This window comes from Falco cherrug, chromosome 5 (assembly GCF_023634085.1).
Source record: "Falco cherrug isolate bFalChe1 chromosome 5, bFalChe1.pri, whole genome shotgun sequence".
NCBI classification, from domain to species: domain Eukaryota; kingdom Metazoa; phylum Chordata; class Aves; order Falconiformes; family Falconidae; genus Falco; species Falco cherrug.
The window spans coordinates 2,425,166-2,446,575 of record NC_073701.1 but is presented as its reverse complement, the minus strand read 5'-3'; the positions used below and the strand labels follow the sequence as shown (position 1 = coordinate 2,446,575).

General features: G+C 42.7%; 1 protein-coding gene across 4 annotated transcripts in view; it reads right to left on the bottom strand.

Annotated features, from left to right (window-relative positions):
- Positions 1 to 20,853, bottom strand: part of USF3 (upstream transcription factor family member 3) — a 36,655-nt gene extending 15,802 nt beyond the window's left edge. For 2 of the 4 annotated variants that reach the window (XR_008732307.1, XR_008732306.1), the window contains exons 1-4: positions 20,734 to 20,841; positions 4,449 to 4,513; positions 3,355 to 3,383; positions 941 to 1,023 (exon numbers count right to left, since the gene is read on the bottom strand). Coding sequence is in view for 2 of the 4 variants with exons in the window: in XM_055710725.1 (XP_055566700.1) it covers positions 941 to 1,023; positions 3,355 to 3,383; positions 4,449 to 4,513; positions 20,734 to 20,781 (225 nt within the window). In the remaining 2 variants the exon portion in view is untranslated. Of the gene's footprint in view, positions 1 to 940; positions 1,024 to 3,354; positions 3,384 to 4,448; positions 4,514 to 5,374; positions 5,511 to 20,733 lie in introns of all 4 variants that reach the window. The other 2 variants (XM_055710727.1, XM_055710725.1) reach the window with 2 other exon arrangements.
- Between the last annotated feature and the right edge of the window lie 557 nt (positions 20,854 to 21,410).

Here is a 21,410-nt window from a genome sequence, read left to right as displayed (position 1 = left end):
TCTTCTACTGTTCTGTAGGAACAGTCTCTGCTGTAGATTGCCGTCTTGAAAAAGATGCTTCTGTGCATCAACTTCAAACCATTTGTCTTGCTTCATCTTTCACAAGGACATGTCTTAAATTTACTATTATTATCTCACTTTCTGAATAGCTTTCATGCCATTATATGAAAGAAGACAAAAAGAAGCATGCATGCAATTCTATTTACACCTTAGGACATTAAGTGATCACCAGCAAACGGGGACTGAAGAATGACCTGAAAAATGATCTTGCTTAACACATAGCTTTCAGCACTCGGGCATCATACAGACCACATTAAACAGCATCAGTAGAAAACAACTTGACGAACAGGAGTCGCACAACATAATCAGCAACCCACTGTCCATATCCAACCTACTTCTGCCTGGCCCACCACCCCTCCTACGGAGGAAAAGGTGATCAGCTACCCCTCTGCTCAACGCAACAGGACAGGCAGCAGCCAAGAGAGGATTTTTACCTTCTGTTGTTACTAACGTGCAGGCACCCTTAATGAGAACTTTGGAAAGCTGTGAATCAAACGCACAGGCAGACATCAGCAAGCTAACCAAATCGCTGTGGGCAAATTAAGTCTAGCTTACACTTGCTCGTAAGTACTGTGCATATGAATTGAGGAGAAAGTCAGTTACATGTCCAGCTTGTAGCATTTCATTCCTTCAGCAGTCACAGGCAACGCTTTCGGATAAAAAGCTCAAAAATCTGTGTAAATACATGCGTGTGGCCCTGCACTTCCAAGAACGAGTTCTATTACAATTACTTTTTAAAATACTAATGACTACTAAGATTTCAGAGTGTATAAATTCAGACAGTCTCAGACAAATAGTGAAATAAGCATTTATACTTCTACAGACAGAAACACACAAGCATTTTACAAGAAACTTGTATGCACTCTGAACAGACACTCACCTGCTTAAGCGCTGGAGAGCAGGGAATGAGTTCTCCAATTCTGTTTATCCCAGCATTAATCTTCTTCTTTCGATGTCTCTCCACTAAGCAAAAACAATATGTGCTGCGTCATGTGGTTGGGCAAGTCAGCACAACGGCAGCACAACTAGGACCAACGTAAGGGCTCATAAATACATTATTTTGTGACATATTGGAACCCTTAGTAACTTGAGAGAAGAAAAAAATTCCTCTACAGTAAACCTGTTACTGAACTCGGTGGAATTGAGAGCTGTAATGTAAGCAGCAGTATCTTTAAAAGGTGGGGATGCTCTAGACCCCTCTGTGGAAAAGAGGAGTTACTGCAACTCAAAATTCAGGTTTTGATAATGCTTCATAGCTGAGTTTTACGACACACTTTTTCACAAGGCATACAGAAAGCAAATGAACCAAGATTACAGAAAGAATCCATTTCAGATTTGGGAAGGAAATCTCTCTCTCTCAAATAGTAATGTCTAGTTTAGCACCAAAATAGAAATAGTTTAGATTTTACCAGTTTTCAATCTTCATTTTAAATCTATATTGATGGAGCAGCCAACAATGAATATAGCTGAAGCTCTAGGTATATGGACTACCAGTTACTCTTTTTATGTTCTAAGGTGTAACTGTTCCTCAAGCTCTAATTGAGACTGGGAGTGAAGGGAGTATTGAACGAACAGTATTGCCAGTGAATTACACGTTTTGGAGGAGGTCAGAAAATGCTTCATTTACAGGCCTCACTAGAGGACTGTAACTCTTCACAAGGCCTACACATTGGCACAAAGGGTGTACACTACAAGTCTAGCAGTGCAAACACCTCTGGGCACAGTTTTTTCAGACAGTATTAATCTCTATTTTCCACCCACCATAGCCCAGCTTCTTTTAAATACAGTTCACTCTCATGTAGCTGTTTCTCTGACTGAAAATGTTTTGGTGTTCTATGCAAACTAAAACTATTAGATGCCTCTTTCGCAAAAAGCCTGAAAAAAAAGTTCTGTCATGGCTTTGTCAAGGTGCAAACCAATGTATGGCTCGTTCACTGTGCTGAACAAACCTTGTGGTTTGTGCAGCCGGGCAGCTTTTAGTGGCACACAGAAACACTAGTGACTATTTTATTGTACTCCTTTATAAAGAATATACTGATTTAATTTAAACAGTTTTATTTCAGTAGTCTGTCACTTCAATTTATGTTTCTCAAACTACTAAATTATTTTTTTTATTTCAGGACAGACCGGTGGCGTTGACAGGGACAGGCAGAAATACACTAAATACAGCAAGACCAAGTCTCTTCTGCAAGAACATTACCATATAAATCAGAGCAGCTGTATAAACATTAAAACACATGATCATTGGGACTTAATTTTTATATATCTTACTAATACATACAGATATCACAGTGGTTGTGAAGTGCTATTCCATTGTTTTGATAATATTTTCCACACTCTACCCAAGCTTGTCCAGGCATTAATGACTAAGCAAGCTACAGGGACGGAGGGAGCTGGTCCCCACGTCTTGCAGAGTTCAGCCCAGTAGATGGAGACTCTGGAAAGCTATCAGCAAGTAAAACAGGAACTGAGAATTAGAATGAGGTCGGCAAAGTAAACTCAATAAGACTATTTCCTGGTATTTCCTAATCCTTAAGAACCCGGCCACAACCCGTGCACAGCCTGAGAAGCACTATATTCCACAGCCTTCCCACGGAAACTACTCAGCAGTTTTTCAGTTGAGTTTGTGAAGATCACACATAAGTGCTGTTTAATAAAAGAAGAACCGGAATAAATTTCTTAGGATAAACCAGGCCAAAATCCGTCATACTTTTCCCCACTCGGTCTTTCTGCTGCTGCTTGTAGAAGATACCATTGGAGCTAGACACTGACTAGTCTCTGCCAGAGGGATGTGACTCCTGCAACATACATCCAGTATTCACACAGAATTTCTGGGATGCCAACATGCAGGTGGGTGCCTCAGGGACAGGCTACAGGAATATTTCTAATCCAGGGAAACTCTAAAGCTCCCAGGTCAGATATATGTTCTCTCTTTTAAGAGAGGTAGGTGTTATTTGTGTGTGAATGCCTGTGTGTTTATTTTTCTGTAGAACTGAACACAACTGAAATTGTTTCCTTCTTAGTTTACTAGCACTGGAAAGCCAGGGGCATGGTCCTGCTTTCATACTGGGGCATGCTGCAACCTTGTGCTGTGAAAAGCGGCAAACCAGAAACAATCAAGAAGCTCTTCTGCACAGATATTTTATGCAAGGACACAGAAATGTCTTTGGTAAGGTGGGTTTTTTTAAGTGTAGTAAACTCCTACAGGGATCCTGCTCCATGTAAAATATGTTCTACTAGTCCAAACCACCTATGCTTATTTCCAGACCAAACAACAAAGCATAATGTTCCTACCTGCATTGTGTGTCTCCCGGTTTTTCTTTCTGTGAAACATAAAGGGAGAACAGTGATGTGAAATAGAAGGGAAAACATCTGCATACAAATATTTCTTTTATTACTTCCATTACAGCTAAAAATACTAACTAATATATTCTGCTCTGTAAACAAGAACACACTAGAAGTCACACTCACAAAGACTGGTCTTAGATATTGGTATTAAATAGTTTCTAACAAAAATTCATTTGTGTTCAGACTTAATTTCAGTATAACAAGGCACAGCGTAATACTTGATCTGATTATTGTTACACATTTATAGGGCAAAGCCGGATTTTTACGTTTCTGTTCAGCGACAACTATTACGCTACCCAGTGTTCAGTAAGGCCAAATATTAAAAAAAAAAATAATTCCATTTCTGAGCAACAAGGTAGTTAAGTATTTGTTTGAAATGTTGCTTTTGTGTTCACTGGATCAATGAAACAGGAGAAAACACTACCATGCAAATCGATTTTTCTAGCCATGTTACCTTCAAACATCATACCTTCTGGTATCAAACAGGCTTCCTTTGTGTGGGAAACCAAAATTACCATTCCTCTGCAGTTATTCTTTACTGCCTTAAAATTCTGTCTGGGTATAATTTGAGCATGTGAGGGTTGTCTTTTTTTTCAGATGTTCACCTGGCATTTCTGGACTGGTGGCAACCAGGTCAGAATCATTGTGTAATGCCTCAAATTGCTTTGCTGGAAGCCAACAGATCCTGAATATGTACTCTATATACATAAATCAGATGTAGTGTACACACACAGTGAGCCAAATACTTTCAGGCTGCACTCTAACTGAGGTCGTGACAGTTTTATACACATCGGAGTAGTCAGTGTAATAATCTAAAGAATCTCCGTTGTCCAGGTGGCCCAGGCAGACATGTCTTCAACAAATAATTCAGCATAGATAGGGGAAGAGAGAAAGGTTCCCAAACTTCTGGGTCAAACCTGGTCAACCCTCAGAACTTCTCATCAATACCCTTATTGCCGAAGCTTTAACTAAACACTTCATAATTGCGACACGACCACAGACCATAGAAGTACAACACAGTCATTTTCCCAGAAACTCACCGATGTTGCTTCTTAGTAGGTGTCTCATTCTCTGTCATCTCTGGCATGGTTTCGGAGAAGAGAGCCTGAAGAAAATTGTAGAAGGAATTAACAACTCCGGCAGTCTTCCGAGTTCTTCGCACATGACATTTGTTACATCATTTTGCTTTTGACCACAAGGACAGGGCCAGACTACAATGTACACACAAGTCCATCCCCTTGATGTAGAGCAGCTGGTCATATGAGAATTAAAAATTAAGTATGTTACCTATCAGGGTGCTTTGTGAACCCCTGCTGTATATGATGAACTGGTTTCCATTTCCTCAATTACTTTAAATATAAAACCAATTATAATCCCCACTACTTTAAGAAAGCAAGAAGGAAAATTAGAGTACATGACTGTTTTTTGAAAGGGAGGAGGTACAGCTGAACTCTCATCAGCCCTTCCTAACTGAATATGCATTCAATTCCCAGTTCTAAATAAAGTACAAATGCTAAGCAAAATACAAGCTACAATGAGGACATATTGTTAAAGACAAATTTAGAGTGCCATTATTGTAGCAAATTACAAAACTTACTTGCTATTGAATTAATGTACAGCTTTAAAATGGCCAAAGATGACACCCTATGTTCTTAGACATATAGAATTCTGTTAAAAATAAGTTACAAAATAAAGTTATACGTAACAGCCTAATAAATTGCACCTAACCTGTCCTCGGCTTGTACACATCAGTAGCCTGTATTTGGACAAACAATAATATTATGAAAAAAATAAAACAGAAGATGAGATTAAGTCAGGGATGGTCGAACATGTATCTACCAAAGGAATGAATTTTAGAGAGCAAGTAACATGAAGTATACTGTAAATGGCAACAGGAAAAAATGCATTGGGAAGGCTGAGCTCTGTATTTGGTTTCATGCTTCTGCTCATTCTCTCACCCACTAACCTGTTTATTGCAACTCTTCCCATGGGCCCTCAGACTCCTCGTGGCTTCACCTCTCCCTGGCTCCTCTTGGAAAGCTCATCGGCTTCTTTTAACAGGCTTCGTATCTTTCAGGTATTTTTTTGTTTGTTTGTTTGTACTGTAAGGAAGTGGGGGTGGTTTTTAATACAACTTCCAACACCAAGCAGTTCTTAATGCAAACCGAGCCTACCACTACTGATGCTGACATCAAAACCAAACAAACAAAAAATACCCCTACAAACCAGAAAGCCAGCCATCTCTAGAGCTCCCAAAACACTGAAGCATACACTTTGGAAAGGGCTCTGTGCACACACCGGTGTGTATGTGTGTATAAAATTAACAGAAATGATCTGTATGGTACCAGAACAGAACTCGGATGCTGTTCACTAGTCTTTATACTCTAAAGGTTAACCGAGTGTAGCACTCTTGTTCAGTGAAGATGAACTGAGAAGAAATGTTAGGGCTGATGCTGTTTACCACTTTACCCCTTCTTTAAGTAATTTATTCCTGTGAAGACATAGAAAATGTTGGCAAACCATGAAATAAAGCAAACAGGCAATATCCTATGGATACATCCAGCTTGGGGAACTCAAAGTGCCTGAAGTTTTCAGGAACCTAATTCAACAACTTCACCTACAGAACAGTGTTCACACCATCATAAAATTAGACACAATTGTCTCTGAGAAGAGTTACAGCACTACGCCGTTCCACCAGGTGTTACATACAGCCTACATGGAACAACCACCACAGGCTTCCCTAGCCCATCAAAGGCAGCAGCACATCACTTCCTATTCCTGTTTCTCCACAGGCCTTGCTTTCTCCATTCTTACTGACCATGCTCTGCATAAATTATGAAAAAGCCTGACAGAGTTAGCAGAGTCTTTCACTGTGGGAGAAAGCAATGATGCAACTTCAGCACTTTTGTTCACGCTCTTATAAATCACCTTGTGTTACTTCATCTCCAAAACAGATGTCTTCTCCTTTTAAATCCATTCAGCTTATTTCTAACAATTTTATTTCTGTTTATACATAGTAAGACTAGTCCAGTTGGTATCTCAGGTCCTCCAAGTTAGTGCAAATTCAGAACCCTGAAGGCAGGAAAGCCAGTTGCCCACCCATGACCTCTATAGCTTACCCCTCCTGTGCATAGCTGGTGATGGTCAGTAGTACACACTCACTTATTCCAGCTGCATTCATTGTTATCAGGTGATAATGAAGGAGTTAGCTGAGAGAGTTCAGCAGATGTATGATTCTGACTATTAAAAAAATAATAAAAAAGTAAACCTCATTAGACCCCAGCCATCTTTTGCACTGTTGGCAACCAGAGCTGTTCACATATACATCAAGAAACTGAGGCCAGCACACCTTGCTTCAATGGGTTTTTTTCAGTTCCACCAAAGCAGCCCAGCACAGCCTATATCTGTTAAGGCTCCCAGCAAAGACACGAGAAGCAGGGCTGCTAGCCGGTAATGCTACAGCCTTGCCTATCCATCATCAAGCCAACACCTTGTGTATCAGGTAAAATAGCTGTTCAAGGGCACAAAGGGACTATTAAATTTAGCGTATACAGTACTCTGTGTTTAGTGAGGCAAGGATAAGCACAGACTATGCGGACACAGTTCTGGTACAGCAAAGCTCACAAACATGCTTAGAAGAAGGATGATGCTGGATTGCAAAGTGTGGCAGTCACGTACCCAGTTTCTTGACTTTTCTGCACCATCTGTTAAGACAGAGTTGATGTATCTGTTATTGGGCATTACTAAACTGTGGCATGCGTGGTGGAAATCAAAGCAAAAGGATGAAAGAGGTCTTAGCTTTAGTGAACTTAGTATTTTTGAAAGACTGACGTATTCACCAAGCAACTATATTTTTTCAATCCTGAAAATGTATGCAACTTCAGAACCAAAGGACTATTTCTGTATTGCATGTATTTAATATAGAAAGCATGAATGTGAATTTAGATGGCCAGCTACCATGCCAGGCTACAAATAAAGCACAACTGTGTGGAGGTAAAGGGTGTAAAAAAGCACCGACCCACAAACACCCTGCCCCAGAACAGCCACAGCTGTTGACTCCACCTGCTCTTCCCTGCACACGGTCCAGATCACACCCACAACTGTATCTTGCCCTGCTCTGAGTCAGAGCATCCACTTCCCCCTCCCAACAGGCTCTCCATACTCCTGTATTCAAGCTTCTGCCCAGGGTCTGTATCCCTTCAGCAAAATTCTTATTCCCAATAGCAGCACCCCTGCCTCCCAAAGTCATGATGTATGCAAGTTTCCAATTGCCTTATTTATTCCTCCTGAGCAGATGCCTGAAATGATTCAGCAATAAATTGTATATAGTATTTAGCAATAGAGGGCAAGGCCTTAGTGAAAGTTTGTGCTGAAATTAATTTATACAGCTCCTAATCATTTTTTATTCTGAGAAACTGGAAAGTCATTATTACGTGTCAAAGATTCCTCATTTCTTTCTTCCTGCCTTGCCTTTCCTTTTTTAAAATTATGTCAATATGCTTCTTCCAAGCAATGCCATTCCCTGCACATTTCAAGCCAGATGCTACCACATTGAGCATATAAGCCTTGCAAATAAACAACCTTAAGTTTGTATTTTATTTGCTTCAGTTCTAATGGAATCTACAGCCCATTTCACATAGCAGACAGGACACAGGAATGCAATGAATATTATTCCAACTTCACTTTACTGTTGAATTACTTTGTCAAGTTTATCAAAGTTCAGTGTTCAGCCAATGTTTCCCCAAAAGTTTCAAAGCAGTTTTGTGGGACCAATAAGAAAAAACAAGACTGTACACATTATCTAATTAACCAGTTTATTTCAAGTTCTGATTTTCTAACTGAAAAGAAGTGGTTATGTTTGTTAACCAGCACTTGTACACAGCTCTGAGGTTTCTGCTGTTAACAGTACCATAAAAAAATGGGGAACTGAAGTTACCCTTTCCCTATTCTTATTCTGTAAGGACAAAAGCCTTTGCATTTTACTTGATACACCCCAAAACAGTTACAGCTGGCAACACCAGGCAGGTGGTGTTCTTAAGAGCTGCTGAAAACTTGGTGTCCATGAATAAAAAAAAAACAAAACAACACAAAACCAAAATCCCTACTGCCTAGGTGTGCAGAGTTCAACAGACTGATGAATAATGCTTATACTGCCTCCATTTCTTCCTCGCAGCTGTTGTATCACCAGAGCTTTGACAATGGGTTTCACTTTATTTCTTCCATATCAAGTAATACTTCTCCACAGAGAGATTCCTTCACTGATTCTCTAAAGCAGAAGATATGTATTTGCTTTATAAGCTCAGGGGCAAATGTATTTTAAGTTCACTCGTGAAATATGCTCACTTGACACAGCTGAATGTCTTCTGCAGAGAGAATGTAACAAATTCCAAATTTTTTTAGCCAGATGAAGGGGAAGCAATTCAATATTTATGTAGTACCAAGGTTCCCTCAAGCTTTATGCAGTTTATAGCTCTTACAATGTCAACATGAAATACCAATTTTAATTTAAATGCAATGTCATCCCCAGAAATCAGAAGATATTTTGTGCTCTGGAGATTTAAGCTTAACCTAATTTAATCTCCTCTATAGTTCTGAAAAAGTAGCATAGAAAACTCAAAACCAAATTGTTTTAAAGTGTCTTCTCGTCTACCACCCATCTTTGTGGGTATTATTCAGCAAGTTATTTTATGAAATCTTTTCTTCAAAATGCATGCACTCAGCAGATTTAGCTTTTTAAGAAAAGTTTACATTATTTTACTCAAATTAATTTTTCACTGTTCATTTAGGAAGTGTTTCCAATATTAATTTTAAAAAAGAAAATAACTCTTCCAACCTGTTATCTTTGGCTGTACAAAACAATCTTCCTCAAATCACTAAAGCTATTCCATTCTTCTGTATGAGGCAGAATGAATCTTTTTAATATGCAGTTACATATATTCTGTAAAACTACCAGCAGTCCATGTCTTTCTTCCTCTTAAAATACTTCAGCAAGCTTATGATGTTACATTGCTATCCTCTCTCAGTTTTGTACACCTCCTGTAGTTAGCCATGATTTACAGCTAAGATCAATTCCAAGGCACAGATAATAACTACTCATGTGATTTTTTTTTCTTCCTGCAAGACAGTGTCCTCTTCATTCAACTGACTGCTGGAGTTCTCTTTTCCAATGCATGTTTTAAAACAGGGCTAGCTTCAACTAGCAGGGACTTAATCCAAGCTTTTAATCACAAGCAAGGTGCCCTTGAGACAAAAACCCACAATTTACTGCCCTTTCTGTATCCCCCCCCTTGACACAATTCTATTCTAATTTTACATTTACCTAATAAATGATTGCAGGAAATGAAACTCAAAGATTACCTTTGTGATTGTTACCTATGTATATCAACTACTTTTGCCTATAAATATAAGCTGTTAATACTGTTGTACAGGAAATTGAAAAGCACTGTTTTTTCCTTTATCAATTTGATTGATATCAAAATATCAAAATGCCTTTGATATTTTTCAGTTTGGTTTTCTTGTTAGTGCACCGTAACAGATGAAGGAAGAGACTTTCATCCACCCACTCACAACAGCTGGGCCTGACTGACCTAAATGAAACCTCTCAAAGATGTAAGTTCCAAGACGTTTACAAAAACCTGAGACTGAGCAGAGGAGGCGGCGAAGTCATTGCTGACACTGCAGGTAAGCGGCTGGATGTGGCTCAGGTCTGTGACCTGCTCGGTAGCATGTATGCGCTGACTGACATGCACAACATGCACCACCTTCTGCAAAGGAAGATGTACAAGGGCTTAAAGGGCAGGAGAGAGCTAGCTCAACTTTTCACAGAATGCACACAATCCCAATGCAAACCAGCTGACAGTTTCCTAGGGCAACCAGACTGTTCCCAGAGACTCTGCAAAAGTTAAGAAAACCAACACCAATAACCTAAGACTTGTTACACAAGCCACTTTTTTTTGTGTGTCTGCAAACAGAAAGAAAAAAAGTTCACTGCTTTTAAATTATTTTCTTTACCTCTTTTGTTTGTACTACCTAAATGCAATACATTGGTATTTTTTCTTCTGCTGACTTAATAATGACTTCAGTAAGGCTATGGTACAAGAACTTGCAAGAGAACTAGAAGGAAAACTTCCTTTTTCTTTTTATTTATAACAGCACCGGGGGAAGAAGCAGAATTATCGGTCAAGTGATACTCCCTGATATCTACATTAATTTTTTTTGTCACTTAACAATTTTCATAACATGAAAGACATAATTGCTCATGACCATTTACTAACATGCAGTTTCAGGACACCATAGTCATAGGGTCATTCTAAGAAATCATGACCAAATCTGCTTAAGAAACTTCAGAAAAAAACCCACAAAACTTCCCTATTAATCACCTAAAGATCCACCTCTCATGTTTACTCTTCTTGCACTACTGTTATTGCCCCTCAAGTCTTCCTAGGTTAGTACAGCCTCATTTATTTTGAAACCTTAGAGGAGGCACAGAGGGAGCGACAGATGTGTCTACTGAACCAAGTCTCTTACTTGCTGCTGATGTTCTGAAAACTACTTAAGGAGAGGTACTTCTGGACATTTTGCATCCAGATGTGAGCTGCTGCCACCCTCGCACACTGCACGGACAATGCTGGTACCACAGAGTGGCGTGGCGCTCTGTGCTAGTAAAGGAAGATGCCTACATGAACCATCTCCTGTGGTCTGGATGAACTGTTCCAGGGAAGCAGGTATGTGGGAGGTACAGAGCTGTAATTACACAATCACTGCACAAGCTAGAATCACAAAGACTAGAGCCGTTGTAACGGCTTAAAGCGTGTCCTCAGCTACCTTAGATCAAAATAAGGAGAATGTCACTCTTTTCTTTAGGAAATCAGAAAGGAATGACCAGGGAAATCCTCGTGATCCCCATGTTCCCCATGTATTCATTAAGATTCAGTTACCACACGCCAATTTCACAAAGGAAGCAAGAAAGTATGAGGAATGTCTCTTAAGTTGCAAGACAGGGCTCATTTCCCTGGTTTTCGGTGCTCAGTAATCCACAGTACACATCAAGACAGAAAATTCTTTTCAAATAGAAGGTAGGTATCTAATTATGCCACGCTTGACAAGAGTCAAAACCTCTGTTCTGATGGTGAAAGTGGATACAAAGCGGATTGCAGAGAACTTCCTCCTTACCAGGTCACCATCTCTGTGTGGGTTGGGTTACCTGTATTAGACAACAAAGATCGCCTGTGCCCTGGCTGAGGCTGAGCATGCTCTCACTCCTGTGCAAGAGCGTCTGGTGGCAAGCCAAACCTTGCTGGCAGCATGCTGCCTAAAGAACAAAGTTTCTTTTTCATGAAAAAAGCTGTAACATGTAAGTCATCATGGTCTCTGAATACTGGGACCAAGATGACTATTTATAACTGAGGAAGCCATCCACATATGAAAGCTGCATTTGAAACACCAAAGACTGACTGAACAAATGTAGAAGCTGCAGTTTCAGCAAAAGCCAGTCTAATTCTGCTTTCTGATGTGACCTTATCTCCAAATGAAATCTCTATTCAAAGAACAGTACTTTGTCACAGGGCTTGATAAGCACTTCAGTATCAAAACATAAAAACTTGTCATTTTGGCCACAATGATATAGCCAGAATATTATTCTCTGCTTCATTTTTTTTTATTTTAATGTGATTTCCGTTTTGTTCTGCAGCTACAAAGGATCCTCACATAGTCTGTTTATAAAACTGCATTAAGGTCTTCAGGAGGTACAAAGTGATGCTCTGGTAGCTATGCCAGACACACAGACACATGCTAAACTGACTTGCTGCTCTCTCCTACAGACCCTAACTAACAAGCAGTGCAAAATATCCTAGAACTGAAATGTGCAGGGCATCCAGAGAGTTTGTGTGTCAATTTTTTAAATTCATCTTTTCAGATGAAAGTCATGAAGTACAAAGCATTACAGTCAAGTTCCTGAATAAATTATAGGCTTGGGGTTTGAGAAATCTGACACAAACTGGGAACTTGTCATGGGTTTGTGAGACAGGAAGCAATATTCTGCGGGTCCTCACTACAAAGCTCCTTTATAACACACAGACAACCTCCATCCTGAGATTTGGTTACAAATGCCAACCTTCCATAGTAAATGACTTCCCTATGAATCTTTATGGGGCTAAAGGCAAAAACAGCAGAGGCAAAAGGTACCATAAAACAGTATTTCAGTTTTAATGCATAAACTGATCAAACTTACTCCCCAGATCCACTGTTAAGACACATAATTTCTAAGTATGCTGACTTTACTAGTTAATGAAACTTGCCTTTCAACTTTCAGAATCATGAAAACTGGCAACTGTATGAAAGAGCTTCCAAATCACCTGTCCAGGCAGCATTATTGCCACATCTTTCAGAAAAGGCCAGCACATTATTCCAGAAGTGGTGCTTTCACTATTACCAGCTGTAATGAGCTTTAAAAAACAAAACACCTGCACTCTGCCCCCAAAACAAAATCAAAACAACATAAAAAAACCAACCAAACACAACTTTGCAATGTACATTTCATTCCAGGCTCCTCACAAAAGCTTTCAGCAAGCTGAAGAGGGCCTATTCTCCTTCACAACCTCAATGCTATTTCACACCTTTGCTCTTCAGAGTTTTTTCTACATAAAGTGGGTCTACTGGGCAATTGCTTCAGTTCCAGGAATAAAGGACTCATCTTGTGATCTGGGTGTTTGACAGTTTTGAATAACAGTGGAAGGGATAAAACTGCAAAGTATTTCAACTAGATGTAACACAGAGGTCCAAATTAAAGATATCTGAGCCCAGGTGACCAGGGAAAGCAGGCATGCCTTCTTAACACTTTTCAACGAGAAAGCCTAAAAGCAAGATCAATGTATGTTAGACACCAGAAAATGGAACCACTGGGTGCAAATCCATAGGAAAGCTGAATTCATTAGTTCTACCACTTTAGGATCTACTTATTTATCTTAGGAGAATTACTGTATATGAGCTATCCAGGGGGAAATAAGTAGTACTAAAAGCACCAGAAAAAGTAAATAAGACTACTGCAGAAATTTAGCACAGACAATGGAGCAGAAACAAAAAACAGATTTCCAAGTTACTACCTTGAAGAGATCTGAAAGGAATGGATAAAGGAAGGGATCAGACTGATACCATGATCCTGTAAGTTTTACTTCATTAGAAAATGATTCCGTAAAATTAAAATGCCTTATCTCCATCTTCTTTTCCTGTAACTGTCTGAAATCACCTCCCCATTGCCACCTGAGACCGATTTATCAAGAATACCTTAAAGTGAAACTGGAAGTGAAAGATCTCCATTGTGCTCCTTAGCAAGGGATAGCTCAGTCAGTTTTTCTGAGCTAAAAACCACAGGGTCTTCCCATCCCTGCCCAGAATAAAAGAGAAAACCCACAGACAAAGTAAGATGGACTGTAAAGCCTTTTGAGACAATTTACAGGTGAGACTCTCTATAACTTGCCAATCACAACAAATACAAAACATGACCTCGACAGACACCACTGCTTCAGATAAAGGCAATATTTAATAATCCAAATCATCAGCTGTTGAGGCAGAGCATCACTTTTGGTCACAGCCTTAAACAAAAACAAACCCAAGAAGCCCACAGCTCTCCCCCACTTGCATTTAAATGAACACACACCGGCTAAGTACCCGGTAACTGCCTCCAACAGAAGTTTTGAACTTGAGCCATGAAGAGCAAGACAGAAGAAAGGGTGTCTAAGCGTTACAGGCTCAAAGGCAGAGCTGCCGCCCTCAGCTAATACCACAGAACAAGGAAATTGCAACTCACAAGTGCAGAGCACACACATGCTGACTGAATACAGGCAAATGTAAATAGAAATTATCACAGTTTTTTCATAGTTTGGATACAAATGGTAACTGCTGCAGTTGTAACTAAAGATAGTGATGACAGACCAATGGCCATGTAGGCAAGATACAACTATAGCACTAGAAATACTGACTTTTTTAGTTTTATGCCCTCTTCTGAGAGTTTCTTAGGTTCTGAAGTAGGTTAGGGTATTACAGAATCACAGAATGGTTGGAGTTAGAAAAGGCCTCTGGAGGTGATCTGGTCCAACCTCCCCCCGCCCACAAGCCAAGCCACCTAGAACCAGCTGCCCAAGACCACATCCAGATGACTTTTGAATATCTCCAAGGATGGAGACTCCATAACCACCCTGTGCAACCTGCTCCAGTGCCTGGTCACCCTCACAGTAGGAAAGTGTTTCTTGATGTTCAGCTGCAGCCTCCTGCATTCCAGCTTCTGCCCATTGCCTCTGGTCCTGTCACTGGGCACCACTGAAAAGAGCCTGGCTCCGTCCTCTTTGCACCCTCCCTTCAGGTGTTTATACACATCGATGAGATCCCCCTGAGCCTGATGTCCTCCAGCTCCCTCAGCATCACCTGACATGAGAGCTGCTCCAGTACAGGGGTCCTCAAACTACAGCCCGCGGGCGGGATACAGCCCCCCAGGGTCCTCAATTTGGCCCCTGGTATTTACACACACACCCCGCCCCCGCCCCCCCCACCGGGGGTTGGGGGGGAAACCAAGCAGCCGCAGATGACTTACTGCCACTTCATCCGTGCGCTGGCCCCCTGTTTAAAAAGTTTGAGGACCCCTGCTCCAGTACCTTAATCATCTTTGTGGCCCTGCATTGGACGCTCTACAGCATGTCCATGTCCCTCTTGTACTGGGGAACCCAGAACTGGCCACAGGACTCCAGGTGTGGCCTCACCAGTGCTGAGTACAGTGCAAGGATCACCTTCCTTGCCTTGCTGGCAATGCTTTGCCTAATGCAACCCAGGATATGATTCACCACCTTTGCCACAAGGGCATTGCTGGTTCTTGTTCAACTTGGTGTTCACCAGGAACCTCAGGTCCTTTTCTGCAAAGCTGCTCTTCAGCTGGGTGGTCCTCAGCATATGTTGGTGCATTGAGTTGTTTCTCCCCAGGTGCAGGACTTTGCCCTTGCCCTTGTTGAACTACATGAGGTTCCTGTCAGCCCACTTCTCCAACTTGTTGAGGTCCCTCTGGACCCTCTGGTGTATCAGCCACTCCTCCCGCTTTGGCATCATCAGCAAATGTGCTGAGGGCACACTCTGCCCCATCATCCAGATCGTTAATGAAGATGTTCAACAGGACTGGACCCAGAACTGACCCCTGGGGTGCACCACTAGTTACTGGCCTCCTACCAGACTTTGTGCCACTGATCACCACCCTCTGGGCCCAGCCATTCAACATGTTTTCAGCCTAACTCTCCTTATGTTGAGATGGAAGCTACACATTGTTCTGAAATGCAACCAACAGCTGAAACCTGATGCACTGCAAAATACAATTTTTTGCTTGTATTAATTATTCTGTCAAATCCAAATGCTAATAGAGTCCATGAGTTACACTGCAACATATGCTAACTGGCTACCTAGTTAATTACTTAGTTAATATAACAATAATAGGAAAATCTGTAAGATAGTTACCCTTCCCTACAGTTCCACCTACTCCAAAATAACGCTGAGATGTAGCCTCTCCCCCACACCACTAGTACTCACAGGAAGCCAGATGAGAACACCATTTCAACTTAGAATTTACTCTGCAAAAGGACTGCAGAGACACTCCCCACTCCCAGACAAGCACACTGAAACTGCTTATGTTGGTACAAGATTGCTTTTCTGAATGGTAACACTGGCTTAACGTTTGCGGAACTATGACCCAAGATGATGCCAACACTAGTTAAACTTCTCCAATTACACAAGAAGTCTCAGAATTTACAACAAGCGAGAGACTTATGTACAAGAATCAAGCATTTCAACTATAGATACCTAATATTTAAACAGCGTATTCTCCAATAATGAAAAAATGAAATGGTGTTCCTTCTCTTGTTGCTGACTTGGAGTTGCTTGGTGTTGGGCGAGCACCATTTTATTATTCTAGTAATTGAGTAAGAAGAGCTGTAGTATGTAGCAAAAGACAATTTCCAGCCCATCCAAGATTTGTGTTCAATTTCTAGCTAACAACTTCACTGATGCACGGAAGCAAAGCAGAGTCCAGCTTCAAAGGTAGAAGTCTGGCATGAATTAAGTGTTCTTAAGCCAACCACCAAGACTATAGATGCTGGCAGACACTTGAAATGGACAATCTTATTTTCACTTTTAACTTCAGATACTTGAAGAAGAAACTAAACTTTTTAAAGTTAAGCTTCCTTTTCCCACAACACCTTTACACTGCTGTTAATAGTGTCAGCAGCCTAAAGAACAATGTTTTCAATAATCTTCTCATGGCACTACCCATCACACCAATGACTTTCAGATGACAAGATTTGAGAAACGTGCTCTTAGACCTAAAAGTTAATAGATCCACACTCTGATCATTCCAGCCTCACCAGAGATGGACCACAAAGACCTCACTTTGGTATCAGAGTACTGACATGATTGAGATGTACTTTTAGATGGCATTGATCTCATTTCACGGTCTTCATCTTGGTCAATTAACCTGACAGAAGTTCAGGTAACTGGGTTAGAAAGGCACTTGTTAACAGGAAGCATGAAACATTTTTAACAGTCTGCTACTTTCTTCTTATCTGAATCACAATGGCACACATGTAAGAGATTGCTATCAGATGCCATGGTTTCAAAAGTAACTCATTCACCTTAGAAGACTAGTGCTGTAGCCTTTCATACAGGAAACAAACTTGGTTTACACACAGTTTGTCAACCCTGTGCACAAAGCAGAATCACTTTCATGCTTACTCAGAGCATGACAACAGGGCTACACTTGTAAGGTCAAACCAAAGTACACTTTGGACACATGATGCACACATAAAAGCTCGAATTCTATTTTAACCAGCAAGTTTGGTTAGCATTATATAAACTGGACATTGCACAGCATTTCTTCATCAAGTTGTGACCTTTACATGTTTGATTGCATTCTGGAAAAAAGGAAACCCTACTGCTCGACCATTCCATTTGACATTTTTTCACTTCACCTTCAAGAACACACACACACGCACAACTCACGTCATGACTGATACCCTTCAGAACAGGAAACAGTGTTCCTGAGGGACTTAACTTGAATAAAGTATTCGAGTCACAAACATGCCTAAGATGAAGAATGCTAGCACAGGAACTAAGTTATAAAGTGACCAGCAATACTACAGGTGAGCAGTCCGTCAGGCTGGAGACAAGTGTAACGCTTGTTCAGAAACCTGAGGATTATACCCAGACTCATTATGAAATGATTAGGAACATTAAAGCTGTCAGATGCTATACATGCACATGATTTACATAGCCATTTTCATTTTAACACCTGGTTTGTACACACAGCCAGGCACACATCTCCACTGGCATTTTAATACTCAGGGACAATGTCCAATATTGTTATTTAATTGAAAACTCTCAGCTGAAACGCTGTGCTATTTAGTCACTGTCCTTCAAAGTGACAGACTTCATGATATTTCTTACAATGCAAACAACTATGATTAATTTAGAATGCCTTCCTATCAAATGCTACATTGCTTATACCTCCCTCCAGTCATGTGTCATTTACAAAGTTATTTTTAAGACAATGTTGGATCTGAACATTTATTTCAAAACCACACACTACTGTACAAACATCAAAAACCAGAATGGTTGCCAAATCCAGCATGTCCCAGCCCTTGACTTCCTTATATATTTCCTTCTTCTACCCTGTACAGCACACAGCTTTAAGCCATGCATTGTATTAATACACATCCAAACTGGATACGTTTGGTTACAATGTCACACACCTTAGGCTAACGCACTTTGCAAATTAAAAGCATGCTTTAATATTTGGAATTCACTATTCCAAGTCTCTTTGTTGCCTAATTTGTTATACTTCAATATCTGGAAGCTGGAGGTGTTCTTATGATTTCAGTATACAAGAGGCAGGGGAACGACCACCACCACAACAATTCTTTAATTCCACCCTTTAAAAAAGTCAGCAGCATCCTCTACGTTCACTCAAGAAGAGACAAGGTGAAAAGCAGCTGAGGTAGCTTGGCCAGCAGAACACATTCACTGAATTTTCGCCTTCCTGTTCATAGGATGTCTTGGGACTCTCAGACTATGACTAAACTTCAGCTACAAACATAGTCTGCGATGCACGCAGCAGGCACGTGCCAGGCACACATCACAGCACCACCTGAGTGACAGTCACTTCAGTCTGTCCCTGGTCAGCTCCTGGGAACACTACTTGGAAATCCCAGAATCCAAGCAGCAAAGCCACTATCAAGCACTTACATCCTAATTATCTCTTTGCAGCTGTCAGACTCCTCCAGGATCCACCACCATTTTTCATCTACTCTGTTTAAATCTTCCCATGTATCCATAACCTAAGGGAATAAGCAAGCCTCTAAGGGAATAAGCAATACCCAAATACTTCTGAGTTTGCAATGTTCTTATACTGTTTCACATACCCGATATGTTATTTTGAATACATGCATCTTAAAATCGTGCTCACAATATGATCGCTTTCTAAGCTTACCTCCCATTCAGTGACAAATGTATTTTCAGTTGCCAAATTATTTCACCCCAAAATGTACCTATGAATTATTATTACGGCACTAACTGAAAATCAAAATGTAAAATCCTAAATCCTTATAATAATAACCGCTTCTCCACAGAAAGTTTCTGCCTTCCTATTTGTCAGATTACTGCATTCAATTAATGAATAACAATACTCTGCACTTTGTTGAAGCACTACGTAACATAATCACACAAAGATTGTCCCAATGCATTGTATGTGAAAAAGCAAAGCTAAAAGCATGCTTCCAAACCAAGCTATTACATTATCTGACCTATGAATGCTTAACTCTGCAATCATTATGTTATCTTTGCTAAAATTATTTAATAATCATATACCTGGGTGGAATTTAATAGGAGGCCAAGCAATGATGTGAAAAGCAAAAATAGAGATGTGTGATTTCCTATGTACTTGTAGCCAGTGACTCAACACATCACTAGTCCCTTCTTCTTTGCCTTAATTCCATGTTTTCCCCACAAACTTCTCTGGACAAAGGGCATCCTGCGCTATAGCTGTATTCAGCCATGTGTATGCTGACACTCAGTCCACCCATGCTGTCACAAGGAGCTGGACTCCAGGCACCCTGCCCTTACTGTGAGCAATAATTCTGATCTTCTGCATTTGTCAGATGTTGATTCCCATGAAACTAAAGACTTCAATTTCTTTAAGGCCTTTGTGGCTGGCAAATTTGATTGAAATTGGCCAGAGTGTTAAAATTGCTAGGTGGAGCAGGAATAGATGGGAGGGAGTGCATTCACAAGATTTTCCTTATGAGGCCAAGCTGAAAACACATGCCAAAGGAGAAGTTAGTTTCCATGGACCAAATTCTAAAGAAAAAACCTGGACTTCTACACTGTACTCTAAAGCTGACTAGCTTCCAGGTTGAGATGTCACACAAGGGCACACCGAGGTGATGCACTGCACATTCTGTACCCTTGACCACACTGAAAAAGATGTTCCAGTTGACAAGCAGCGCTCGTGTTCGGCTCTCTCCAAAGCCATACCTTCTGAAGAATGACATATAGTCAATTGTGTCAAATCACCCAGATTTCAAAAAGGTAAAACCACGCCACTCTCAAACCCCTGGCACCTTCCTCGTCGCTTTCCCCGATTACACCAACCAGCACCCCAAGTCCTCACGCACGCGGGGCCGGGAGGCGGCCGACCCGCACAACCGAGGCGACAAAACTTCTCCGGAGCTGAAGCCCGGCCGCCAGCACCGCCACAGCCACGGCGGTGCCCGGGGGGCAGCAGCAGCCGCACCACAAAGGGCCGCCCGCACTCTGCCAGCCGCGTCCCCGCCAGGGGCTGCACCGCCCGGGCCCGGCCACTGCCCGAGCCGGGCCCCGGGCCCCCGCGGGCCGGGCCGGGCCGGGCGCACCTGGGCACACCGTCCAGACAAAGGGGCGCCGCCGCCCCCGCAATGGTCCCGCCACCGGCGGCCCAGGGCGAGAAGGGCGGGGAGCGACCCCCGACCCAGCCCGGCGGGCGAGGAGGCCCCAGGCGGCTCCCGGGGGCTGGGTGTGTGCCGGGCGCCGGGGGAGGCCCACGGCCCCGCCGTCTCCACAGCGACCAGGCCGAAGCCCCGCGCGTGCGGCGGGGGGCGCCCTTTGCCAACCGTCTCCTCACGGCAACGGTCACCGTGAGGGAGGGGCGGCCCGCGGCCCCCTCAGCCCCGGCCCCACGGCCGCTCCCCGGCCCGCCCCTTCTCCCCCCGCTCCCCCCTCCCCGAGCACAGGCAGCGGGCCCACCCCGCGGCGGCGGCCGGCACTCACAGGCGGGCTGGGCGGGCTGAGGAGTGGCAGCCCCACCGCGGGGACCATCCTCCGAGCGGACACCCCGTGTCAGCGCTCTGCCGCTGCCTCCACTCCGATCCCCTCCCGCGCACCCCACCCTGCTGCTCGCACGCGCGGCCCACAGCAGCCAATCCGAGCGCACGGGTTGAGCCCTCGAGGCCAATCAAGAAAGGCGGGATGGGGAAGGCAACGCCTCGCAGTAAGTGGGAGGGGCGGAGCCGAGGCACGGGCCAATCGCCACCACAAACATTGGCGGGGCGGCCCAATCAAAGGCCGGAGAGGGTGAGACTGGCGTTGCGAACCGGCGACAAGTTAAGGTGGCCGAAACAGGAACTGCTGGAGACAGGCAGCTCAGCCGGCCAATGAGAAGAGAGGGAAGGAGAGGACGAAGGGGCGCTAGGCGGGCAGGAATTCTTAAAGGGGAAGCGGCAGTGCCGCTGTGGCGGTAGCAGCCGCCTCTCCGGTAGAACCGGCGCGCCCCGCGCCCCCGCAAGCCGGTAGCGTTTCCCCGCCGCCGCCAGGCCCTGCCTCCGCCCATTCCTACCCCGCCGGCAGGGCCTAAGGCGGGCACAGCCCCTGGCGGTTTCACAAACGTCCGGGACGGGAGAGCACACGGCCCCCCCCGGGCCGGCAGGTAAAAAAACCCCCAAACAACC